The sequence below is a fragment of the Rhamphochromis longiceps genome, linkage group LG15 (genome assembly GCF_057381845.1).
Source record: "Rhamphochromis longiceps isolate RC_006_pf linkage group LG15, R_longiceps_female_GT1.1, whole genome shotgun sequence".
Taxonomy (NCBI): Eukaryota; Metazoa; Chordata; class Actinopteri; order Cichliformes; family Cichlidae; genus Rhamphochromis; species Rhamphochromis longiceps.
In genome coordinates this window covers 13693760-13715836 of record NC_140571.1, presented here as the reverse complement: position 1 = coordinate 13715836, position 22077 = coordinate 13693760, and the positions used below count along the sequence as shown (strand labels likewise).

The 22077-nt window shown below is 41.1% G+C and overlaps 3 protein-coding genes across 3 annotated transcripts; 2 read left to right on the top strand and 1 right to left on the bottom strand.

Moving 5' to 3' along the window:
- Positions 1-239: 239 nt before the first annotated feature.
- Positions 240-5326, top strand: xkr5a (XK related 5a). The gene is made up of 7 exons (XM_085382141.1): positions 240-524; positions 1465-1648; positions 1847-2031; positions 2129-2341; positions 2666-2835; positions 3063-3174; positions 3651-5326. The coding sequence occupies exons 1-7, from the start codon at positions 392-394 to the stop codon at positions 4592-4594; spliced, it is 1941 nt and encodes a 646-aa protein (XP_085238267.1). The 5' UTR covers positions 240-391; the 3' UTR covers positions 4595-5326.
- A 3433-nt stretch (positions 5327-8759) lies between these two features.
- tram2 (translocation associated membrane protein 2) lies at positions 8760-16297 on the top strand. The gene is made up of 11 exons (XM_085382198.1): positions 8760-8975; positions 10834-10897; positions 11097-11206; positions 12179-12295; positions 12430-12488; positions 13469-13553; positions 13733-13803; positions 14223-14327; positions 14629-14769; positions 15095-15252; positions 15455-16297. Exons 1-11 carry the CDS (start codon positions 8856-8858, stop codon positions 15529-15531), a joined length of 1107 nt encoding a protein of 368 aa, XP_085238324.1. The 5' UTR covers positions 8760-8855; the 3' UTR covers positions 15532-16297.
- Positions 16136-21947, bottom strand: efhc1 (EF-hand domain (C-terminal) containing 1). The gene is made up of 10 exons (XM_085382197.1): positions 21733-21947; positions 19776-19997; positions 19405-19692; positions 19150-19299; positions 18729-18915; positions 18211-18437; positions 17534-17674; positions 17063-17276; positions 16651-16860; positions 16136-16562 (listed from the first exon to the last, which is right to left on the bottom strand). Exons 1-9 carry the CDS (start codon positions 21796-21798, stop codon positions 16679-16681), a joined length of 1677 nt encoding a protein of 558 aa, XP_085238323.1. The 5' UTR covers positions 21799-21947; the 3' UTR covers positions 16136-16562; positions 16651-16678.
- Positions 21948-22077: the final 130 nt, after the last annotated feature.

The window sequence follows — 22077 nt, the reverse complement described above, 5'->3', positions numbered from 1 at the left end:
CATGGCAGACAAAAAACGCACCAGAACCACAGCTGTAAACAGCGCTCACCATGACCTGCGACCTCCACATGCGAGGAAATTCACGCTCAGATCAGTCTGCCGTCTATCACCAGTCTACCAAGTAAGATGCAGCACTATGGAGTCACAAAAGATTTGAAGAAATAGACCGTGATGCAGAAGAGGTTTCCACGGTGGAGGGAGGAGAGGCTCGCTAAACTGATGCACCTTTAAACCGTGCTGTGACGTCAGATATTTTGACAGGGGGCAGGCAGCGGGAGAAGAAGAAGAAGAAGAGGAGGAGGAGGAGGAGGAGAGCGGATGTACCAAGCGGGGGCCAAAGGATGCCCAGGATAATGTCATCGGTGTGTCCTCCTTCCCACCTATCCGCATCATGATAAACGCCGCAGGAGCGGTCGCCCGCAGGATACCGTCGGCGGCGCGGCGGAGCGGGTGCTGGATAGCGTGGTGCCAGGCGGTCCTGCTCGCCGTGTCGGGGCTGGTTATTGTGGCCGAACGGAGCGCTCGTAAGTGGGGATTCCAAGCGCTAGCGTGCTGCTAGCTTGCTTGCCGTGTTGAAACGCAACCTCGTGGAAAATAGATGTTGGGCTTTCTTTTTCTTTTCTTTTGCCGTAATGTGATTGAAAATGATGCTACGTGCTGGAGCCGTCTCAGCTGCGGCCGTACTTCACGTTAGAAGAAGCACATTTGGGAGATGCTATGGCACAGCCGTTAGTACTCAACGGGAAAACATAGCTGAATTCCGTGTGCACTGCAATCCAATATCGGCGTTGGTTAGTCCACCTTTGTTGGCCAAACTGGGCCCCCCGAGACCTCCTGTGATCGTAAAACAGGATAACACAGCCTATTAGTTATTGAATTTAACTAGTGACTTTAATTAAGTGTTACTAAATTGCCGTCGCTGATCAATATTCGCATAATGCCCAACTTTTAAATTATAATTCTCCACCTTACACCTCCCCCAAAATATGATTGAACACAATAAACACTTGTTTTTCCCAAGTCATTTTTTGCACATCTAGGATCTGTATTGAAAACAAGGTGCAGCACAGCGTTATGATTTCCTGACTGTGCAGATCAATGGGGCAAGGTCAGGACACCAGGAGGATACCTGGATGCGTACAGAGTGTGACTTTGTCTTCAGCAAGTATACCATTACCAGAAGATAAAAATACTGTGCTGCTGCCTGAGATTCACACTTGAGACATTCTGCCATAATTAAAAATTTAAAAAGTGAATGCGTGCATAAATGAATGGCTATTTAGATTATCAGTAGAGTGGCACATTGATAAAGCTGTACCAGTGAAGCTAAGAAACAGCTAATGGCTGTTTTAAAGTGGTGTGGAATGACTCTGGTGTCTTTTCTGTGAGCTTGCGCCATCCCATTAGAAGATATCATTGTGCATCTGGGTGTTTGTTCTTTTTCTGTGTGTGTTTGTGTGTCAGTGATCTACTGTATAGGGTTTTACCTTTGGAATGAGGAGACACAGTGGGCAGGCCTCACACTTGGCCTCTTTCTACCGGGGACAGCAGTTCAGCTGCTAAGTGTGAAGTGGTACTATGATGATGGTGATGACAGGCGATGCTACCTCTCTGTTATACACATCCTGCACTTGGGCATTTTCAAAAGGTAAGCTCGTTTTTTCCATTCGATGTGCTTTACGTAGATACATTACAAAAGCAGACTATGTTGTTAGAATGTAATAATTTTTAGTTTTTGTTAAAGTACAGGGCAAAAAAAAAAAAAAAAAATTCACATCACTCTGAAACCTTACTGAGTCGGTTATATTTTATGCCTCCTCTGGTTTTTGTCTCCATCTTCTGGCAGGTTGTGGGACTGCATGAGGTCTGTGCTGCGCATGCAGGGCTCAGTGGCTGATCTGGGAGCTGCTGTTATGCAGCAGGCAGATGTTGCTGCCCTTTGGCTGCTGGAAGCCCTTGTCCTCACGCTGCCTCAGAGCCTGCTGCAGGCGTACATCGTGGTGTCTACTGATGTGGGCATCGCATCACCAGGTAATTTTATGTTCAGTTGAATCACGGGATCCGTGTGATGTTTATGGCCTGTAACTTGTTATATTACATTTTTTTTTTATGCATGTTTTATCTACAGTGGCGTATTGCTGTGGCTTGTGTGTGCTGTCTATTGCGTGGGCCCTGGTGCTGTACAGCCGAGCCTGCTGTCTGATAAGACCAGGCCACCTGGCCATGCCTCCAGCAGCCCTGCTGTGCCAGCTGGTGTGGAGGGCATGCATGCTGGGTGCCAGGGTGACCTGCCTCACATTCTTTGCCAGGGTTTTTAATTGGTGGGTTTGTGGAGTAGCAGGTGAGCACTGAGAAGCGACTTTTATTTTGTTAAGACACTTGAAAGCCGGAGAAAGTGCACAGTTATATTAAACTAGTACATTACATTAAAGGGTACAGGACTAGTACACGCACAGATTTCCATGTGAAATTCCTTTGAGCTTAAAAAAACCCATTTTCTATTAACTCACATTTAACCACTGAGTTATGTAATTATCCTCAGAGCACTGTGACATGTCCTCTTGATCCAGTTTTCTGTTTCGCCTCTGCATCAGCGTTGCACACTGTATATGGATCCTGTGTTGCACTTGTAGACCTTCTATTCTATTTTTATGTTGACCTTCAGGTTTTCACTGGCTCACGGCCTCCTTTTGGCTGGTATCACAGCAACCAGACATCTGCACCGGCCCCTGGTGTTGGCGTGCTTTTAATGGCGTCATGGGGCTCATCCACGTCTTCCTCTTCCTCAACATCAAAGATGGACCCTCGCGCTTCCGCATGGCCAGTTTTTATGCAGTACGTCACGAGTTAAAGTTATTATTCTTCAACTTTTCTTTTTTTTTTCTGTTTTCATTATGTTGTTTTGTGCAGCTTTGTCTCATCTGCCTACTCACAGGGCAGCAGGGACAAACAGATATAGATACATAAGTTTGCAGTGTCATCCTCACCTCTGTGTGCTAAGCCCACAGTGACGTAAAGCTGTCTACAGATGACTGATGGTGCGACCTTCTCTCCTTCTTCAGTTCATGCTTGTAGAGAACGCCACTCTGCTGCTGGCCGCCTCTGACTTCCTGAGCGAAGCATCATGGGACAGCATGACCCTTCCCACCACTGTGCTGTGTGGCTTTCTCCTCGGTGAGTCATTTGTTTCTAGAGAATTTGCTGTTTGTATTGGGAGATTAGTCATAGTTAGAATTATGTCACACTGTTTATTAGTTTCTGTCATACCCAAGTGATAAATCCCCCCGTGTTTATTCACAAATTCTTAGAGGTATTGTTGTACAACAAACATAGCTACCGATATGCTGCCCTACTTGCAATACTCTTTATATGTGAGATTTTACTGTGCAGGATATTGTAAATCTCTTTATCTGAATACGTAAGAGTGGAGATGGGACCGTAAGAAGGCAAAAAATAAATGTAACCTTGAATTTTTTGTGTGAGGTTGATATGCACGATAGAATTAATATAGTAACAGCCAGAGTGGCTGCTGTGATCTCTGCTGCAGCCTCCCTCTGTGATTCAGACTGTGCAGTCAGCTAATTGCTTGTGAAAGACCAAAACATACCTGGGCCACTAAAATCAATATTTCCTATTCCTTTGCTTCTTAGGTGCTACCTCTCTTGTCCTATACTACCGGTTCCTGCACCCCAAGTCCACAGAGATCTCCCAGGGAACAAACCACAACCACATGGGCAGTACATGCATAGAACAAGGGGAGTCCTCCTTCTCTCTTGGGGACAAAAGTTTGCCAGCTCATTCTATTCAAAACCATGGCAGCTTCTCCCTCTCAGGTGTTGCTGGTTCTCTGCTGGAGCATCCAGGGAACTGCGGGGGCAGGCCTAACAGCTCCTGTCCGTGTTACCACCACCACTGGCTCTTGATCCGCCTTGCTCTGAAAACAGGAGATCTTGGTAAAATCAACAGGGCGTATGGGGCTGGGGGAGCAGCGGCCGTACTAGACATAGAGGAGTACAACCAAGAATTTAAAAGTAACGAGGGCATCACAATTACAGCTGGAGGAAGCTGTGAGGGTGTCTCCACCTCCGAGTCTCAGGGGAAAGGTCTGGCACCCCTCTCGGACTGTAAAGACGAGTTCCAGAGCGTAAGCGAACCCACGTCGACTGAACAACCGGAAGAAGACGACAGTCTGGAGATGGAGAGCCCGATGGAGTCGCCCACATCGGATTTCAAACGCAGCTCACCAGAGGGTAAATCAATGTTTGGAGACAGCCCAGAGCCCTATTTCTGCCCTACAGAATCAAGTTCAACCTTATACTTCAGCGCCGATCCCCAATCTCCAAGCAGCGCCAGTAACCCCCGTTTGGACCGGGACCTTGGGGCTCTGGAGCAAGGCGTTCGCCTCAACTCAATCCCTAGTGATCCAGCCCTTCACAGAGATGTCCGTGGACTCATGGGCCGGGTTGGACCACGATGTATTTCCACCCCTAAATTGGACTCAGGGGTGTTAGACTCCCCTTCCAGTGTCCCTCATCTTAAAGGTCCAAGAAAGCAGCTCATATTATCCCGAAGGGATGAGGATGAAAACTTTTAGCTTACATGTGACAGAATCAGGGAAGAAGTAAAAACGGATCCAACATTAAAGGAGTACACCAGCTTTTAAAGGGAGTGCTTTTTCAGCAGTCCAGCATTGTAGAATTAGAAAGCTGGCAGTAATTTCTCCTTTTGTGTATACACATATATTTAGTACACTGTGGGGCGTATGCAACAATTGTGGAATAATCCTCTCAAAGCATAAACGATTTTTCTACAAAAGCATTCCTTTGCCCAAAAGCCGGACACAGAGTAATGCCTTCAGTAGAGCTCATTTACCACAAAGGTTGTGTGTAGAGCTCAGACACACCTTCTGCCTGATGTTCAGCTGGCATTTTCATTCTTTTGGTCACAGTGAACTTAAGCCTCAAGAATAATAACAATTATACTGTGCAACAAAATGAACACCGGTCGGTCAAGACTGAAACTACGCAATAAGGAAGTAGGCATTAGTTGTATCAATAAACATCATCAAGTACGCAGATGCTTCATGATCTTAAAAAGGGGGATGATCTCTTTAATACGCACTAAAACTGCTGTTACTCACGTCAGTTGCCAGCAGCTATGAAAATAGAGAAACTAATCCTGTATCTTTCAATGTGTCTGACCTCTGAATCATAACCATCTCACTATAAGCCAGAGCCTTTTGGCTTCCTAAAAGCACAAATATCTTCTGTATCATATGTCTGTTGCTGTGATGCTGTGATTTTTTTTTTTCTTCTTCTTCTTTTTTTATCAAAAAAACAAAACAAAAAACTGACACTTTGACTCTCAGATAGGTTATCTTTTGTATGATGTTAACAGGCATCGCTTTGAGCAGGGCTGGTGTGTGGGCCTAGGGAAACTGTTTGATGTGTTGATTTACATGTTGACCATGTAATTGCGGAACTGTTTTTGCAATTTACATTTTGTTGGAAATGAAACAATGTCTCAGGCACTAACGTCTCAAAGCTTTCATATGTTCTGCAACAAAGTGAAAAGATGCTTATGAGATATTTGTGGTGATTTTTTTTTTTTTTGTATGTGCTCTTGATTACTATTGGCAGGGGCCAAATGTACTTTGCCCCTTATTGTGTTCTGTAACAGGATTAAAGTCCACTAACAAAGCAGTGAAATTATGCTGGGTTTTCTCTCATGCCCAGCTGACTGCCTATATGACATTTTGAACTGTGAAGTGTAAAGCCACTGGTGGCTCTGAATAAGCAATAAATACAGTACATGTTTAGGTGAGTGGAGTGAAGATGTGTCGAGTGTTTTATTCTTTTGAGCAAAGTACGGTGATGTGCAGTCTTGACCCAACCATCACTTAGTATTTATTGAAACATGCAAACATCCATGGAAATATAGTATATAAAGTGGGGAAAGAACTCGTTTTTTTACAGTTCTAATCACCTTTGAAGTTAACATTTGAGATGGCCAGCTATCTAGGGAAGCTTTCTTGGAATTTAGGTTCCTGAAGGAGACTTCAGAAATAATTCTCCGGGCTTCTTGAAGGACATTCAAAGCTCTTCTTTGGATGTTGGCTGCCTTTTGATCCGTTTTATGTCAAGATGATCCCACACTGCTAGTGTTTTATTGTGTTTTTTTTCTGTCCAGTTATGCTTTTATTGCACTGAAAGTGTGTTTGAGATCATTGTCATGCTGAAAAATTAAGCTCTTGCCAATCAGATGCTTTCTAGGATTGCATAGTAAATCATTATCGGTATTTTTCTGTGTTCAAAATTCTTTTGACAGGATCTCCAACACCACTGAGTAAAATACAGCCCGAAATCATGACAGAACCTCCACCATGTTTTACAAATGGCTGTAGACACTGTAGGCTGTAGGCTTCAAGTAAGTAATTCTTTATTTAAAAAGCCATCCCTCGACACAGCTGTTTAGCTAATTATAGGCCAATCACCAAGCTTCCTTTTATCTCAAAAGTTCTTGAGTCAGCGAACTGAAAGGAATGGTTTATTTGAAGAGTTTCAGTCAGGTTTCAGAATGCCTCACAGTACAAAAACAGCATTAGTGAAGGTAACAAAAGATCTTATGGTCCCCGACAGTGGACCTCATCTTTGTGCTTGTCCTGGTAGATCTCAGTGCTGCATTCGATACAGCTGACCTTAAGATTTTATTACAGTGATTAGAGCATGCTTTAGGTATTAAAGTGGTTAGAATCATATCTATCTAATAGTCTCCAATTTGTTCATGTAAATGGAGAGTCATCTTTACACAATGACGTATATGTTTCTGTAGGCAGTATCACTAGAAGGCATAGCATATGTTTTTACTTCTATGCATATGATAGCCAACTTTATCTATCCACGAAGCCAGATAACACACATAGATTACTTAAACTGCAGGAATGTCTTAAAGACATAAATACCTGGAGAAAAAACCCCCCAAAACATTGGCCTCAAGTAACACTGAGGACTCGGAGTCACTGTTGACCAGAATTTCCATTTGCTCAGTATCTCTAGAACTAGAACCATCCTGTCTCAGACTGATGCTGAAAAACTAGTTCATGCATTTATTACTTCTACGCTGGGCTATTGTAATTCATTATTATCAGGATGACCTAAAAAATCATCAAAAAGCCTTCAGTTGATTGAAAATGCTGTAGCAATAGTAATGCAAGGAACTTGAGAGAGAGAGAGAAAGAGAGAGCATATTTCTCTCATACTGACTTCTTTTCATTGGCTCTCTGTCAAAATCCAGAATCGAACTCAAAATCCTTCTTATCACATACAAGACCTTGTATAATCAGGTCCCATTTTATCTTTAAGACCACACAGCACTTTGCGCTCAGACTCCTGGTTTACTTGTGGTTAAAAGTAGAATGGGGGCAGAATGCAAAGGCACTGCCTTCAGCTTCCAGTCGCCTCGTCTGTGGGACCAGCTCCAGTTTGGATTCAGGAGAAAGACACTCTCTACTTTTAAGATTTGGCTTATAACTTTCCTTTTTGATCAAGCATATAGTTAGGGCTGGATCAGGTGATCCTGAATCCTCCCTTTGTTGTGCTGCAATAGGTCTCAGCTGCAGGGGCTTGACATAATGCATGATGAGTGTTTCTTCTTCACTCACCCTTTTTTCACTCACTATGTGTTTATACACCACTCTGCATGTAATCAATAGTTATTATTAATCTCTGGCTCCATTCCACAGCATGTCTTTCTTATAATTACAGGCACTTTACTTCACAATATAAAGTGCCTTGAGGCAACTGAACTGAACTGAATTGTAGATGGATCCGCTGAAGGGCCTGATTAATCTCTTAAGTCCTGTGTTGAATTCCACCCCACCTCTTAAGGGCATAACATTCAGATACACTTCATCTGCTGGAGATTCTTTTGTCCTGTATTTGTCCTCAGATTTATTTAAGAACATACTGCACATAAATCAAGATGTGCCAAAGCCAACACTAATAAGGCTTTGGGAATCATGTTGGTGCTGCAAAAATACAATTTTGTCCACTATGTTGTCGTTGCCTTTTTTTTTTTTTTTTTTTTTTAGATTTAAACTAAAGAAACTAAAGGAGCAAATTACGCAGGCTGCTAGTAACAAAGTCCCTAAAGATACAATTTAAACTAGGTTCTTTGCTTAGTTTTCTGTTATCTACATTCCTCTGAAAACAGTTTGATAATGAAAATGAGTGAAAAACTTTAAAGACCTTCAGAGAACACGGAAAAACTATTGCTCAAGAGTTGGGAGTTCGCCTTGTAATCGGAAGGTTGCCGATTCGAGCCCCGGCTTGGACAGTCTCGGTCGTTGTGTCCTTGGGCGAGACACTTCACCCGTTGCCTACTGGTGGTGGCGCCAGTGTCCGGCAGCCTCTGTCAGTGCGCCCCAGGGTGGCTGTGGCTACAATGTAGCTTGCCATCACCAGTGTGTGAATGGGTGGATGACTGGTTGTGTGAAGCGCTTTGGGGTACTTAGGGACTAGTAAAGCGCTATACAAATACAGGCCATTTACCATTTACCAAATGATGCAAGAAAATATGGCTCCTTGGAAGCAAAATACAAAGAAAACAGGGATAGCTCAAGACTTTTGCACAACATTTTATGCCAATTCTGCATGCAGCTGCAAAAGTGGTTATAATGAGTCTGACAAGGCAGACTGAATCTAACTTTGTGTAAATCGACCCAAAGAAGGTATTTATGGCTCTGGCCCTTTAAGACGACGCGCATGCGTACGTCGCCGAGAAAGTTAACTCACTGAACTTCGTAGTCAGAAAAATTCTGATTTTTAAAACAGAAGGGAAAAGTCCATTGTGTTGACATGGCATTTCGCCGAAGAAATAAGAGCTACCCTTTCTTCAGCCAGGAGTTCTTAATTCAAAACCATGCTGACATCGTATTCGGTTTGGTGATTTTCATTCTGATTGGACTGATGTTTGAGGTGAGATGAACTCACATTCCTTTTTTCCTTCTCTCGTCTCCCTCAGCTGTTTTAAGATGGCAAAGCCTGCGGCAAACTCTAAGCTCTAACTTGAAATCCCACTTAAAGCGATTCCCGCTTTGTAGAAACGGTTGCTCATAAGATTGCCTGTTAATTTAGCTGTTATCAGTTTCGCGGGTTTGTCGTTCGTGCTGTTTTTGTGTTTTAAATTTTACAAGTTTGAGGAAGGAAAAAAATGTTGCTCTGGTCGCAGTCAAAGTAACAATCTATGCGTTGCTCTTAAGGTAGGAGGAAACGGGTTTAAAAAAGCAGCTGTGCACAAACTACAGCGTTTTCGTATTATTGCTTTACATGTTGAAAGTTTCCTTTTGTCTTGTCTTTAAGTTTCTAGAATCTGGGTAAAACCTAAACACTTGACTTGGGTAGCAAAGCTACATGACCGTTTAATCGCATGACAGTGTCTTTCACAGCAAAAACTCTTTGCAAGCAATTGTTTTTGCAATTGTCAGTTACCAGACATTTCTAAAATAAAATGGGTGTTAAAGCCTTTCCTGTATTCAAATTAAAAGCAACGACTTTCCTTCCTATGAGTTCCAACAAACTTCCGCTGCCAGCCGTTTTATTTTGAAAGTCGTGAACGGAAGCTGTCTGACTATTTGTCAGTGTCTTGACGCCACTAGTTAACTGCCACGTCTCAATATTTGCTGCTGTGACCCGGGGGGGTCAGCTGCTCTTAACACGCTTTGACCTGAAGGGATTTCACCGCTGACCTTTAGTGAAATAATTAAATAGATTATTCGTGTAGTAGTTCTTCCTTCTGCGTGAGCACAAACACTCCCAGGCAGCCACCGCCTGGACATTTAGTAAAGTTTCAAAACGGAACCCTGGCTGTGATTACACAGCTGATCGAAGAGGGGGAAAAAAATAGGGGATTTCCTTTATTTTTTTCATTACTGGAAAAAAAGAGAACGAGAGTGCTCTACATGTAGTCAGTTATGTTAAATTTTGATGACATGTCACCAGTAGCCTCCATCCACAGGGAATAACTGGCGACTTGTTTCACTGTGGCGCCCAAACTGGTATCAGGGGACCAACAAGGTCTCTTGGGGTGAGGGGTAGGAGGGGGGCTGTGGTTTCATTTTTTTTCACTTTGCTTAATCATATGTGTTAAGGTCAGAATTTAGCATGCGGGAAACGGTAGTAAAAAAACAAACAAATAGAACAAAACATGTTTTTGTTTTTTATATATATATATATATATATATATATATATATATATTAGTGACAGGAATAATCAAAAGTATTTGCTGTATGCATGTTGAAATCTGGATCATCTGAATATAACAATCGGATCCTGGATCACACTCAGCAACCTGTAACAGGTGCTTGCAGGCAGGTATGGCTTTGTTTTGAAATAAGGTTTATACTGGGTTAAAACAAAAACCTCTGCCATTCTATTTTTTTAATTACTTTTTTTTAGAAGGACATCTTAGAAATCAGTTCTCATGAGGAAGTTATGACACCAGATGTGTGACTGTGTGACAGCTCTGCTATACTGATAAGGCTATTTCCTTAATCTCACACACCCACTTGCTAGCTATATATATATATATATATATAGCAAGTTTATTGACTATATGTTAAACTGATATGGCTATTGTACTTCAGTAAATGACAACCCGATTAAGAAAAAAAGGTGTTACAACACTGCAAGGGGATGTGGGTGGGGGTTGTCAAAAATCCTTTATGAAGGAAAGACTGACTTGTGTTTGCTCTACTTGGAAGCCCACATTCTTGAGGTTGCACTCAGGCAGGTTCGCTGAACTATGCTGCTGCTGACGTCTCGTCTAATTTCCAGGCAACAGCAAAGACGGCCATACTGTTCATTCAGCCTCAGTACAACGTCACCACGTTGTCGTCAGGTACGAAGAGCCAGATTTTGATTACGTGCTTACTTTCATTCAGCCTCTATTAACCTTTGACTCATGGAGTTTCACTTCTTCCGTACCTTTTCCTCTGCGTCACGGTATTATTGAAGCTGGATGTTCTTCCAGGATGTTTAACACACCCCTGATAAATAACATCCTATGTGTGTTTCATATCTCCTGTGTGTGTTTTTAGAGGGAGAGGTGACGTTGTACCATTACGGATGGAAGGACTGTGCCACCATCCTGTTCTATTTCTTCATCGCCATCATCCTCCACGCAGTAGTGCAGGAATATCTTCTGGATGTAAGCATCTTTTTACTGTTTTACAATGCCTCAGCTTTTTGGTGTGTTTCTTTTGTCTGAAACATATGCTGATTATTTCCAGCAGACAGATTTAAAAAAGATTAAAAAATGAGTAGGTAATTAAAATGAGGGAAAATGTTTTTGTTCTGGGTATGTAAATTCTTAATAATTTAGTAGAAAGGTTTTTGGAAAGGAAGCGCCATAAGGTACCCATTGCCACAAAAGCACTGCCCCAATAAAACCCACATAAAGATTCATTAACCACTATATACACATTCTACTCATTGGTTAAATGAAGGAGAACACTACAGGTTATGACCAGGTTGTACCAAGTTACATAAATCTTTCCAAGACCATAAAGAAGCTTTAAAATAATCAGAATATTACTGTTTTCAGTGTAGTCATCCAGGCTTTGAACTGATTAGCTTAAAAAACCCCTTCAGTGCACAGTATTAGCCTCTTTACTGTTTCAAAAACATGATATTATAATGAGGAAGATGCGTGCCATATACTGAAACCAGGATATGTGCTGTTTCATCTCATGGTGTTTGCATCCAAATGCTCTCATTGTGTCAGTTTAAAAGAAACCACATGAAAAAAAAAAAAACCCACACATGCCAGTTATGAATATTTTAAACAAAAGAGCTTAAACAGATTGATGTGGGGGGATGGCGGGAGAGCCAGGTTAGTATTTGGTCATTGTTTAGAAATAGGCCAGCGAAAAGGATCGGGTGTTATTTTCGCAACATCACCACGGTTTCCAGCGTGTCTTGAAAGGAATACTTCTTCAGGCAAGTGTTTAAAGTAGCAGCCATAAATAGCTTCTGTCATTTTTTATTTTTTATTTTGTCCTCCTTACGGTAATCCTGTAACACTTCCTTGTGCATGACAAACGCCAGAGTCAACATGCCACCCGTTATTGCCGGGATCTAACCTCATTCACGCGTCCTGTTGTTATGGTTCATGTTGCAGAAAGTGAACAGACGTCTTCACCTCTCCAAGAGCAAGAACACCAAGTTTAATGAGTCGGGTCAACTTTGCGTGTTTCACTTGGTGTCTAGTGTGTGGAGTTTCTACATCCTCATTACAGTGAGTGAGACTGCATTCAAGCGACAACTTCCTAGTGAAGGAAATGCCGCACATATTCTTAAAACAGGCGCTCACACGCGCACATTAATAGATAATAGTATTAATAGTATAAGTGTTCTAATTTCTTCACACAGGAAGGATATCTCCTGCATCCCAGCACCCTTTGGGAGAACTATCCTCATGTACATCTCAGGTATATATATTTATATATATTAATTTAACCATAAAACACTAACTGTAGCTAACAAATGTCATGTTTATTAGGAGTGAGACACAATACCAATACAGCAATCTATCATAACCTTTCCTCTTCTGATACTCTTATCTTGATGCTGCTGCCAGATTTTGATTATTTTGGGGTTTGGTTTTTGGCCTGGGTGTGGACCTGAGTGGAAATGATCTTCAGATGGTTAAGGCAAATTGACAGCAAATTGACAGAATGAGTTTGTGCATCACGTTATATTTAATTTTGGCTGTTAAATAAATAAAGTGTATTAAAGCTATTTAATCTAAGCCCACTTAATATTTCAAATTATTTTGAAACTCTGATTCTCCAACCAGTTTTACTTGGTGGAGTCTCTGCTGCCTGACTTTTTGTGGTGGCATTTATCAAAATAACCAGGGAGAATAAGAATAAGAGGTTATTAGCTATAATCATTATTAAAATATGATAATGGTAGTATACAAATGTGTACTGTAAACCAACGCATACAGATCAATATTTAAGGTTTGACTCTCAACATCCAGTGGAACACAAACTGGGTGTCATCAGGACGCTACAACACAGAGTGAACACCATGCCCACAGATACAGTGGCCAGGAAAACAGAAGAACATATCAAGAAGGCCCTGAGTTTATGTGGTTATCACAGCTGGACGTTTTTCAAAGATGGGAAGGCACCTAGTAAAAAGCTCCAGGAGAGAAAGAGCATTATGCATTTGTGCAAAGTAGGAGCCTTTTAGGGTTTCTTTTTCAGAAGTGGGGATCATCAATTTTGCTGCAGAAACACGATAATTTGGCTGTCTACAAGCTTGTTGTTTTTTTTGTTTTGTTTTTTTGACCATAGTCCTAATTATATAATAAAACTAAGGCGAAACAATCAGTGAGGCAGGATGTAGATTATGTGCTTCTCCCTCTGTCTTACCCATGCCTGTCTGTGTGTGTCTGGTCCAGGTTTCAGGTGAAGTTTTTCTACCTCACTCAGCTTGCCTACTGGCTCCATGCCTTGCCAGAGCTCTACTTCCAGAAAGTCCGCAAGGTCAGTTGGAGAGTCCTTGAAACTGGAGGAGTTCTAAAGTGTGATTAGATAAGCTCTGTTTATACTTGGGCTCATGTATATTCTGCATGTGCATTAGACAAAGTTGGAAAAGGACGGAGAGGTGGAGAAAGGTGTCAAGCTTTAAAATCATTTGCAAATAAAGGCTGTTTGTTTTCCAGGAGGAGATTTCTCGCCAGCTCCAGTACATCTGCCTGTATTTGCTCCACATCTCTGCAGCCTATTTGTTAAAGTAAGAATCCCTTTGAAGTTGGCCAGTAAAATCCAAAGGTGTGAGTAGAGAAGACTCACTAAATGCTTGGTATTTGAGTCATTTCGAGGTCTTTTAAATTCTTTGCAGCAGCAATTTTCACTCTGCTGCTCAACTTAGTGTTTCTTTTGTCAGCAGGGATGTAAGGGAGAAACGTGGCACTCAAAGAACCTTGATTTGAAATCTGTGAGGGAAAAACATAAAGATTTTTAGATATTTCAGGGTTAAGTCAGATCAAACTGTACTGGTGATTCAGTTATTTTAGATAATGGCTCAAAATAAGTGTCCAGCTGCACTTCACGGTGACTCCCGAGTTGCAAGTTGCAAGATGCTCGGGCTGCTTAGATGATTTCCTTTTATCACCTAATCTCTCGACTTTGTGTCTCCTCTTTCCTGCCTAGTTTAAGTCGTGTGGGTCTGGTACTCCTCTTCCTGCAGTACGTGTCAGAGTTGGGCTTCCACATCGCCAGACTCCTGTATTTCACTGATGAGAACCACCAGAAAATGTAAGCTATCTTACCTGCGAAGAGGCTTCAGCAGGTTTTACTTGATAAAGGAATGAGATAGAAGTAGATCAAGCCCAACAGTGCGACCTTTTAAAAATAAACTTCAGTGTTTTTGTTCGTAAGCAACAGCATCATGTGTTTTCAGCGTTGTTCACCTTTTGACTCGGATAGTTTTACAGTACACAATAATATTACAGTGTTCTTATGATAACCACTACCTTGAACTGATCATCTCAGCAGCTTTTTTTTTTTTTTCCTTTTCCTTTCTCTGGGCCCAACCTCGCTGTGTGTCCTCCCCCAGGTTTGATCTGTGGGCGGTCAGCTTCGTGTTTACGCGGATGTCTACGCTGACCCTGATGTTCCTGGCAGTGGGGTTTGGTTTGGCTCGTGAGTATCAGGGGCTGGACCTGGAGATGGGGAACTTCAACACTGTGTTGATAAGGTGAGTTATATTGAGAGAGGGAAAAAAAGAGCAATTTCCAACATCTGTGGATAATGATTTATTTTCTGGTACTGTAAGAACTGTTTAGAGCTACAGAAACAACATAAAAGTATAATTACATTGTGCCCTTCTAGTGTTCAGTTTTGTATTGTTTTGCATCATTCATTTTGAGGAGGATGTATAGGAGCCAGGAAGGAATTTAGATATTTTATTTAGGCTATTAAAAATATCATACATTAGCATCATATGTTTTAACATTTTGCAACACAATCGCCCATTTTTACGAGCACACGTTTGTTTTTGTTCTTTCCTTTGGCCCTTTCAGGATGACCGTTCTACTGTTGGTATGTTTAACTCAATCGTGGCTACTCTGGAAGTTTATTCGCTTCCAGCTGAGGCGCTGGAGGGAGTTCAGACACGAGCAGGCTGTTCGCAAGAAGTCTGCTGCAAAACAACCCCTAAGGCCACTAAAAAGAGATTCACGTGAGTTTAAACACCTGCTCTGCTGGCTTTCATATTTCACGTGCATTACCTGTTAAATACTTGCAAAAGAAAAAGGAAATGAGACTTAGCATTTGTCTCTTCTCTGCTGTCATTTCTGCTTTCTTCATTTATCTTTATCACACCGATTCCTACATGTGCTGCATTAACAGAGGTACTGATTTCTCCCTTCTCTGCCTGGCAGTTGGTCACCATGAAAATGGAGTTCTTAAAGCTGAGAACGGAGCCTCTCCTCGGACAAAGAAACTCAAATCCCCTTAAGATAACAAACTGACTGGCCTAAACAGGAGACCTTAGCCCTGGCCAAGGCTTCTCATCAGCACCGCAGCGAAGCTGATAGCCACTGGTCATCAAGCTTCTGGATGTGTATTTCCTGAGATGCCACGGGGACTCAGTCGCTACAGACTTAGGCTTGAATGCTGGAAAATGAAATCCAAGGAAACCCCTTGAGCCCCAACAGACATTTTCTCTTCTCATCATATCAGTATTTTTTTTTTTTTTTTTTTTTTTTTATATACATCCACAAAGCCTGTGATCCCACCCTGAAGCACACCATTGAATGCAGAGGGAATTCAAAAGTAAAGTGAACGCAGTGTGTGGCACATTTTAATGTGTATGTCCATGCTGAACGTGTTGATTAGTCCTCATACACAAGTACTGTATTGGTTGTAGCATTGTGAGATATTGCAGCTCTTGCCATTGAGCCGGCTTTGCTTGTTTTCTATTCTGGTCTGCTGGAGCAGAAAAGCGTTACTGATGATAAAGTATGATATGAGCTTACTGTCGAAATCATGCAACTGTCACTGGTCACTTAACAAATATGTATTAAATATGTATGTTGGATATTACCGCATGCTATTTCATGTTTTCTTTTTTTTCTTTTTTTTTTTCCTTTTTTTTTTTATTTCTTTATTAAATAATGAGATTTTTTCTGATATAAGTTTTGCATCTGAGGTCTTTTCAGCTGGTTTACATTTTATGCACCACATGTGTTTAAAACAAAACTACAAAAAAAAAAAAAGAATAATCACTTGTTGGAATTTATGGTGTGTGAATGGACAAATTTGAAGTCTCCTCATTAGAGACGCCATAAGGTTCATTTTAAAGCAACAACAAAAGGTCGCTGTATTTATCATTTGTCTCACTGTAAGGTATCACTTGAAAGGTGTCATGTTGATTGTTTAATTGTCAAGGAAATTTTAGTAAAGGCTTTGATTTACAGTAGATTTATTGCAGAAGAACTCTGAAATAAGGAATGTCTTCACATCAAAGAAACGGCTCTGTTGCTTCACCTGCCAATGAGAAAGGAGGGGGGGGGGGGTTGGCAATTAAGATGAGCATGAACTAATTAGCATTTATTTTTTCCAAAGAGATACCTACCTGCACAAAGGTATCATTGACAAATAATTTAGTCTAAATGGCTGGTATAGTCTTTCCCATCTTGGTCAGGTGGCTGGGTAGTTAGAATTTCCACACCCAGCTTCTGCCGCAAAGAATCCAGCGTCTTGGAAGGGATGTCACTCCAGTTAGACTCCAAGTATTTGAGCACATAGTGGTCGGCATCAGTCAACACAAAGCGGTGACCAAAAACTGAAAGCGGGCAAAGGTAAATTTTATAATCTTGATATTATACTAAAGATAACATTTAAAATGTCATAACTGAGAAATGTTACTGTATAAAAAAGGAATATATAATCATTTTCAATTTAAGTCAGAAACACGCTTAAAAGAAGTTGGGATAGTGGCATGTTTGTTTTCCCAGTCCTGATTAACATAGGATTTCAGCTGTTACCTTCCACAGTGGCCCCGATAGCGAAGTCTGCAGGTGAGTAGTACGCAGGTTTGTCTACAGTAGAGCCTGGCTTGGGGACACGAGACTTTTCCAGAAATTTTCCACCAATGACACCAGAGTTGCGTGTGGTCTTTTCAAAAATGCTGATCATGTCATTGGACAGGAAGTAGGACAGGATGAAACGGCGGTCTTCATCTTCAGGATTCTGGGAGTCCTGGAATGCAACATAGGTGGGCTTAACCAAGGTGTAAAAATAAAAAATAGCTTTTTGCATAATCACCCCTTTTTTAACTAAATTTTTACTGAGGAGTAAAAATGTCTCTAATCAGTGTTTCTGAGCAAACCCTGTCCATTGCAGAATGAGGAGCAAGGCTGGGCTTTTTTAATCTCATTAGAATGGTCTACTTTTGGTAACTTTCAGTGATTCAGTTCTTTTGAACTGCTACAAATGCTCTGCTAAATGTTGCTCACCAGTCTGGCACTGTAGCGCAACACTTTATGGTCGTTCTCTAGCATCTTTACCACGTTCACTTTGGGAGGCTCGGGAATCAGACGCAAACAATTCTGAAGAGAATCCTCAAGTGAACCAAAACCATTGTAGGGAGGAACTATCTGTAAAGATGGACAGCATGGAGAAAGAGAGAAGGAAATAGACACAAATGTACAAAAACATATACACTTCTGCTGCTGTAGTCCATCTGCTTAACTGAGCTACTATTGCCTTCCTATCACTTTGAATTGGTCTGGCTTAAAGCGGTATAAAGCATGCCTCCTCAGTGATACAGTCTAGCTCTGACAGCATGGCTGGAATTGCTTTTTACCTTCTGAATCTGTCTGTGTGTATGCAATCATGGCAAAATTAGGTCCTTGAGACACTTACTATAGCAGAAACTACCTCAAAGGTAGTTTTTAGAGCTTTATCGGGTGTTTATATGACTATCTGCAGACAGATTCTGTCAGTATGATGCGTCATCACTGTATAAGATGTGTGTGTATCGCTGACATTATAATGAACGTCAAATTCACAGATGGATGTAGTTTATAATTGTTTTGTCTGGTGTAATCCCATTCCAAGATGGGCTTCAGTTTAAATTAAAATTGTTCCAACATAAAAAACAAAAATAGGTTAAATATACAGTTCAATTTACCTTCTTCCAGTCTTGAGGCATATCAACCTTCTTTGGTATCTCTATGGACTTCATCTCCATTTCCGGGTGGTTCTTCTGGTAATATTCTTTAGTGAAGCCATCACAGTCATAAAGCAGGAAGTTGCGCCCCAGTAGTTTCATCCTTTGACCCACCTGGAAGTCTTTTGGGGAGTAATACTCATCCACCTCTTGCTTTGAGACCTCCATCACTGCGCTGGGGAAGTTCTCTACAAATAAACAAGAGTACAACAATGTCAAAATTAAATATACAAAATATTATCACAGTCTCTGTGTATTTTTGATGTATCTAGAAAACCGAGTACTTTGTAGAAGCCAGTGTAATTAATCTTTTTACATAACATGTCATCATTTTTGTCATCATTGCATAAAGTCGTTTATGTCATACATAAAGTAGGCAAGAAAAAAAACATAACTGATGACATAACTCGCTTTACTGCACTGTATCAAATCAAATCGGTTAAATGCACATTTAACCAACACACAGTACTGCATCAAACCTGATTTGATCTTTTTGGGTAGTCTCTGCCTCCGCATCAGGATGGGGAAGGGATCCAGGCCGCTGTTCGGTTGGTGGACCTCTGCGACCTCCACTGTATCATCCACCAGGTAATAGTGAATGGTAACAGGCCTGGACTCCCCATACAGAGAGTCAGCATCATCCCACAGAGTGAAGAAGCGTAACACCTAACCAAAAAAGTGTAGAAGAATGAAACTACAAATACAGGCATGCCTCTATTATATCTGCCATTTATTTTATGGCAGGGATACCCCATGAAGGAATTTAATTTCTAGCACTTATTAGAACTCTAACACAAATCAAGATCGGTGGATTCAAACCTTGGACGTTGCTGTGATGTGACAGTGCTAAACGTGATAAATGTTACACAGTCAGCTTGTAAAGGACTGAATTTCATTCACCTTGCGGTCCATGTTGAGAAACTTGTGCAAATTATCAAATGTGGAAGGTGTAGTGTGACACGGTGGAGGGTTTTCACGACGGATGATGTAAGGATCCGCTGGCATTGGCTCAGGGTCATTTACAATCATGCCTTCACTTTCCATGAATTCCTGTATGAAGAATGAGAGATCAGAACACACAGGAAGTGTATTTATAACAGCAGACTTCTAATGCATAGTTTCATTTCCACAGCATTCAAACACATAAGGTTGTACCTTAGTAAAGGTATCACACTGGGTGATGCGGTATTTGACCCCATACACGTCCAGGTCCATACCAAGGTTGAGATCTTTCCAATGGTAATGCTCTCCACGTTCATTCTTGGGCAACTGGTGGCGTTTGATCCGCTTTCCCTGTGGTATCCCAGAGTTCTCTACTGTGGGCTCGATGATGCAAATGCTGTCATCCTCTAGGTAATAGTAAATTACCACAGGGCGCACACGGTACTGCTCTTCAGGAGAATACAAGATAGCCTCCATAAAATATCCATAGTAGCGCAGCGCCTGCAAGACAGGTGGTAGTGATGAATAACAGATGAGGAATCTTTATGTTTTTATGAGTTTTACAACTATAGGTGTTACCAGACCTTCTTGTCAAGGGCCACATGAGCAGGGATGAAGTCTTCATGTACTCTTTTACCAAAGGCGCAATAAGTAAGGTCAGGTGTCTCGAAGGCTAACTCACTAATCTCTTGTTGAGTGAGCTGCTCTGATAAAAGAGGGTCGTTGCCAATGCCCACAGTGGGACGTCGGGGCAGAGCATAGCCATTCCTATAGCTCAGAGTTTGGGGTCGATGGAAGGCTGACTTCTGCAAACACAGAGGAAGAAATAAATTAGCTCAGGTAAATACAGACAGAAACGTAATTACATGAAGCACTTATCACTAATTGATGCAGTTTACACTTAAATACCAATATGGGAGTGTTCTGTCCAATGTTACAGTAGTCTGTGCAAGTCTTGAGCCACCCATTGTGTATATTTTGTTCCAAGTAGCCAATAATTCTCCAGGCTTTCTTAAGGTCTTTTCACATTGTTCTTTTGGCTGCTTTTTCAAGGATTTTAATTCAAGTCCTTGTTCCTGACCATTTTTAGAGGAATTCTTTAATTGTTAACCCACTTGACATTGACCTATGAATGACTGAAGCATTAAAAAAGACACCTACTTCAAGCAATGACCTTGTGTTGTCTACACATAGCAGAAAACTGTACAACATACCGATCTAAAAATATATCTCTAGTTATCTTACTAGTATACTGTCACAAAAACACATCATCTGTTCCCATAATACAGTAACACAGTTTATTAGGCACCCATGAGTAAATCGCAGTGGAGGTCTGTCGTGGTTAGGGGCTGAATTTCAGACAGCGGTGTCAAAATTAATTGAATTATGAACCGATTTTGATCAATCATGTCAATCCATAAAATTGCCGAAACCTTTTTTTTCTTTTTTCTTTTTGCCAAAACACACTTCCAATGCGGTGAAGGCATAACTGGATAGAAAAACACACAAGGTAGCACAATCTGTGATAGACTGGCCTCCCCAGAGTCCAGACCTAAGTGTTCTGATAATTTTTTAAATGGCATTTTTCTATTCCCTACAATCCAACATCATACACCCAAGTGCTTTCTATAAACCAATCACTCACATTGGAGAGCTACTTGGGGTTAGTATCTTACCCAAGGATATTTGGCCATACTTGTAGCCGGGGATCAAACCACTAACTGTCCAATTAGTAGATGACTTGCACTACCTCCTGAGCTACCACCCCTGTTAATGTAACAAAAGGCAGCTAGAATCCAAAGAAGATTTTTAAATGTCGTCCAAGAGGCCTGGGGAACTATTCACGAAGACTACTTAAAGAAATGACAAGCATTGTTGCCTAAGAGTTCTGTTTGTGTTGAAGAATAAAGGTGCTCAGACCAAATATTGACTTTCAAGGTGATTAAAATTGTACAAACTCTGTTTTTGCCTTCAGTACTGTATTCCCATGTATGTTTGCACGTGTTCCAATACATTCTTGCACCCATTTTTCATTTCCGAGGGGTGGCTCAAGACTACTGAACAGTACTGTAGATCAAGTATGCCTGTAGGAAAACAAAATAACAATAACATCCCTAAAGTAAAGCAAGAATAAATAAATAAATACAGATAAATTCTCTCTGTGTTAACTGTCAACAGTGAATTTGTTAATTTTATAAAAAAATAATAATTATGTGTTATTATGATTCAAAGCATTGCTGTTCATTTTTATTAGGGCTTGGTAAAATAAAATAACTTTATCAAAGACTCTTTAGAGAACATTTAGAGATGTTTTAAAGGTCACTCGAGAGCTGGCTAGTACCTTAGCAACACAACCTAACAAGTGGAGGAATGTAAGAAGACACCTGCATTATTAAAAAAATAATCGACAAATACCCCCCCCCCCCCCCCCCCCCCACCACCACCACCTTCAAAAAAAAAAAAAATTTTTTAAATTCTGTCAATCGTTAATGTTTCAAACTACTAAGCAAACCCTATAGTTTTGTTTAATCATATTCTTACCGTCACATCTCGAAATGTATATCCCGGTAAAAATGGTAGTCCGTGGCTGTTCCCGGTATAAGACATTTCCAGTCTTGATATTTTTTATTTTTTTTAAAAAGATTTCCTCCTCTGCACAAGATGTTAGCAGTGGGAATTGTGTAATTTGTGGATTTAACAGCCGTTTTCGTTGGTGTGTAAAATTGCACGAGAGCTCTCACGGTGGTAAGTTTATAGTATCCATGGTAACGACAGGAGCGTCTCAGTGGAAACAAAGCAAATATTTCCTAAAACAGATTTAATTTCGCGGTAAAAACCCCATGGAAATACTGAAATTCACAGCGGCAAACACAAACACAAAGGAAT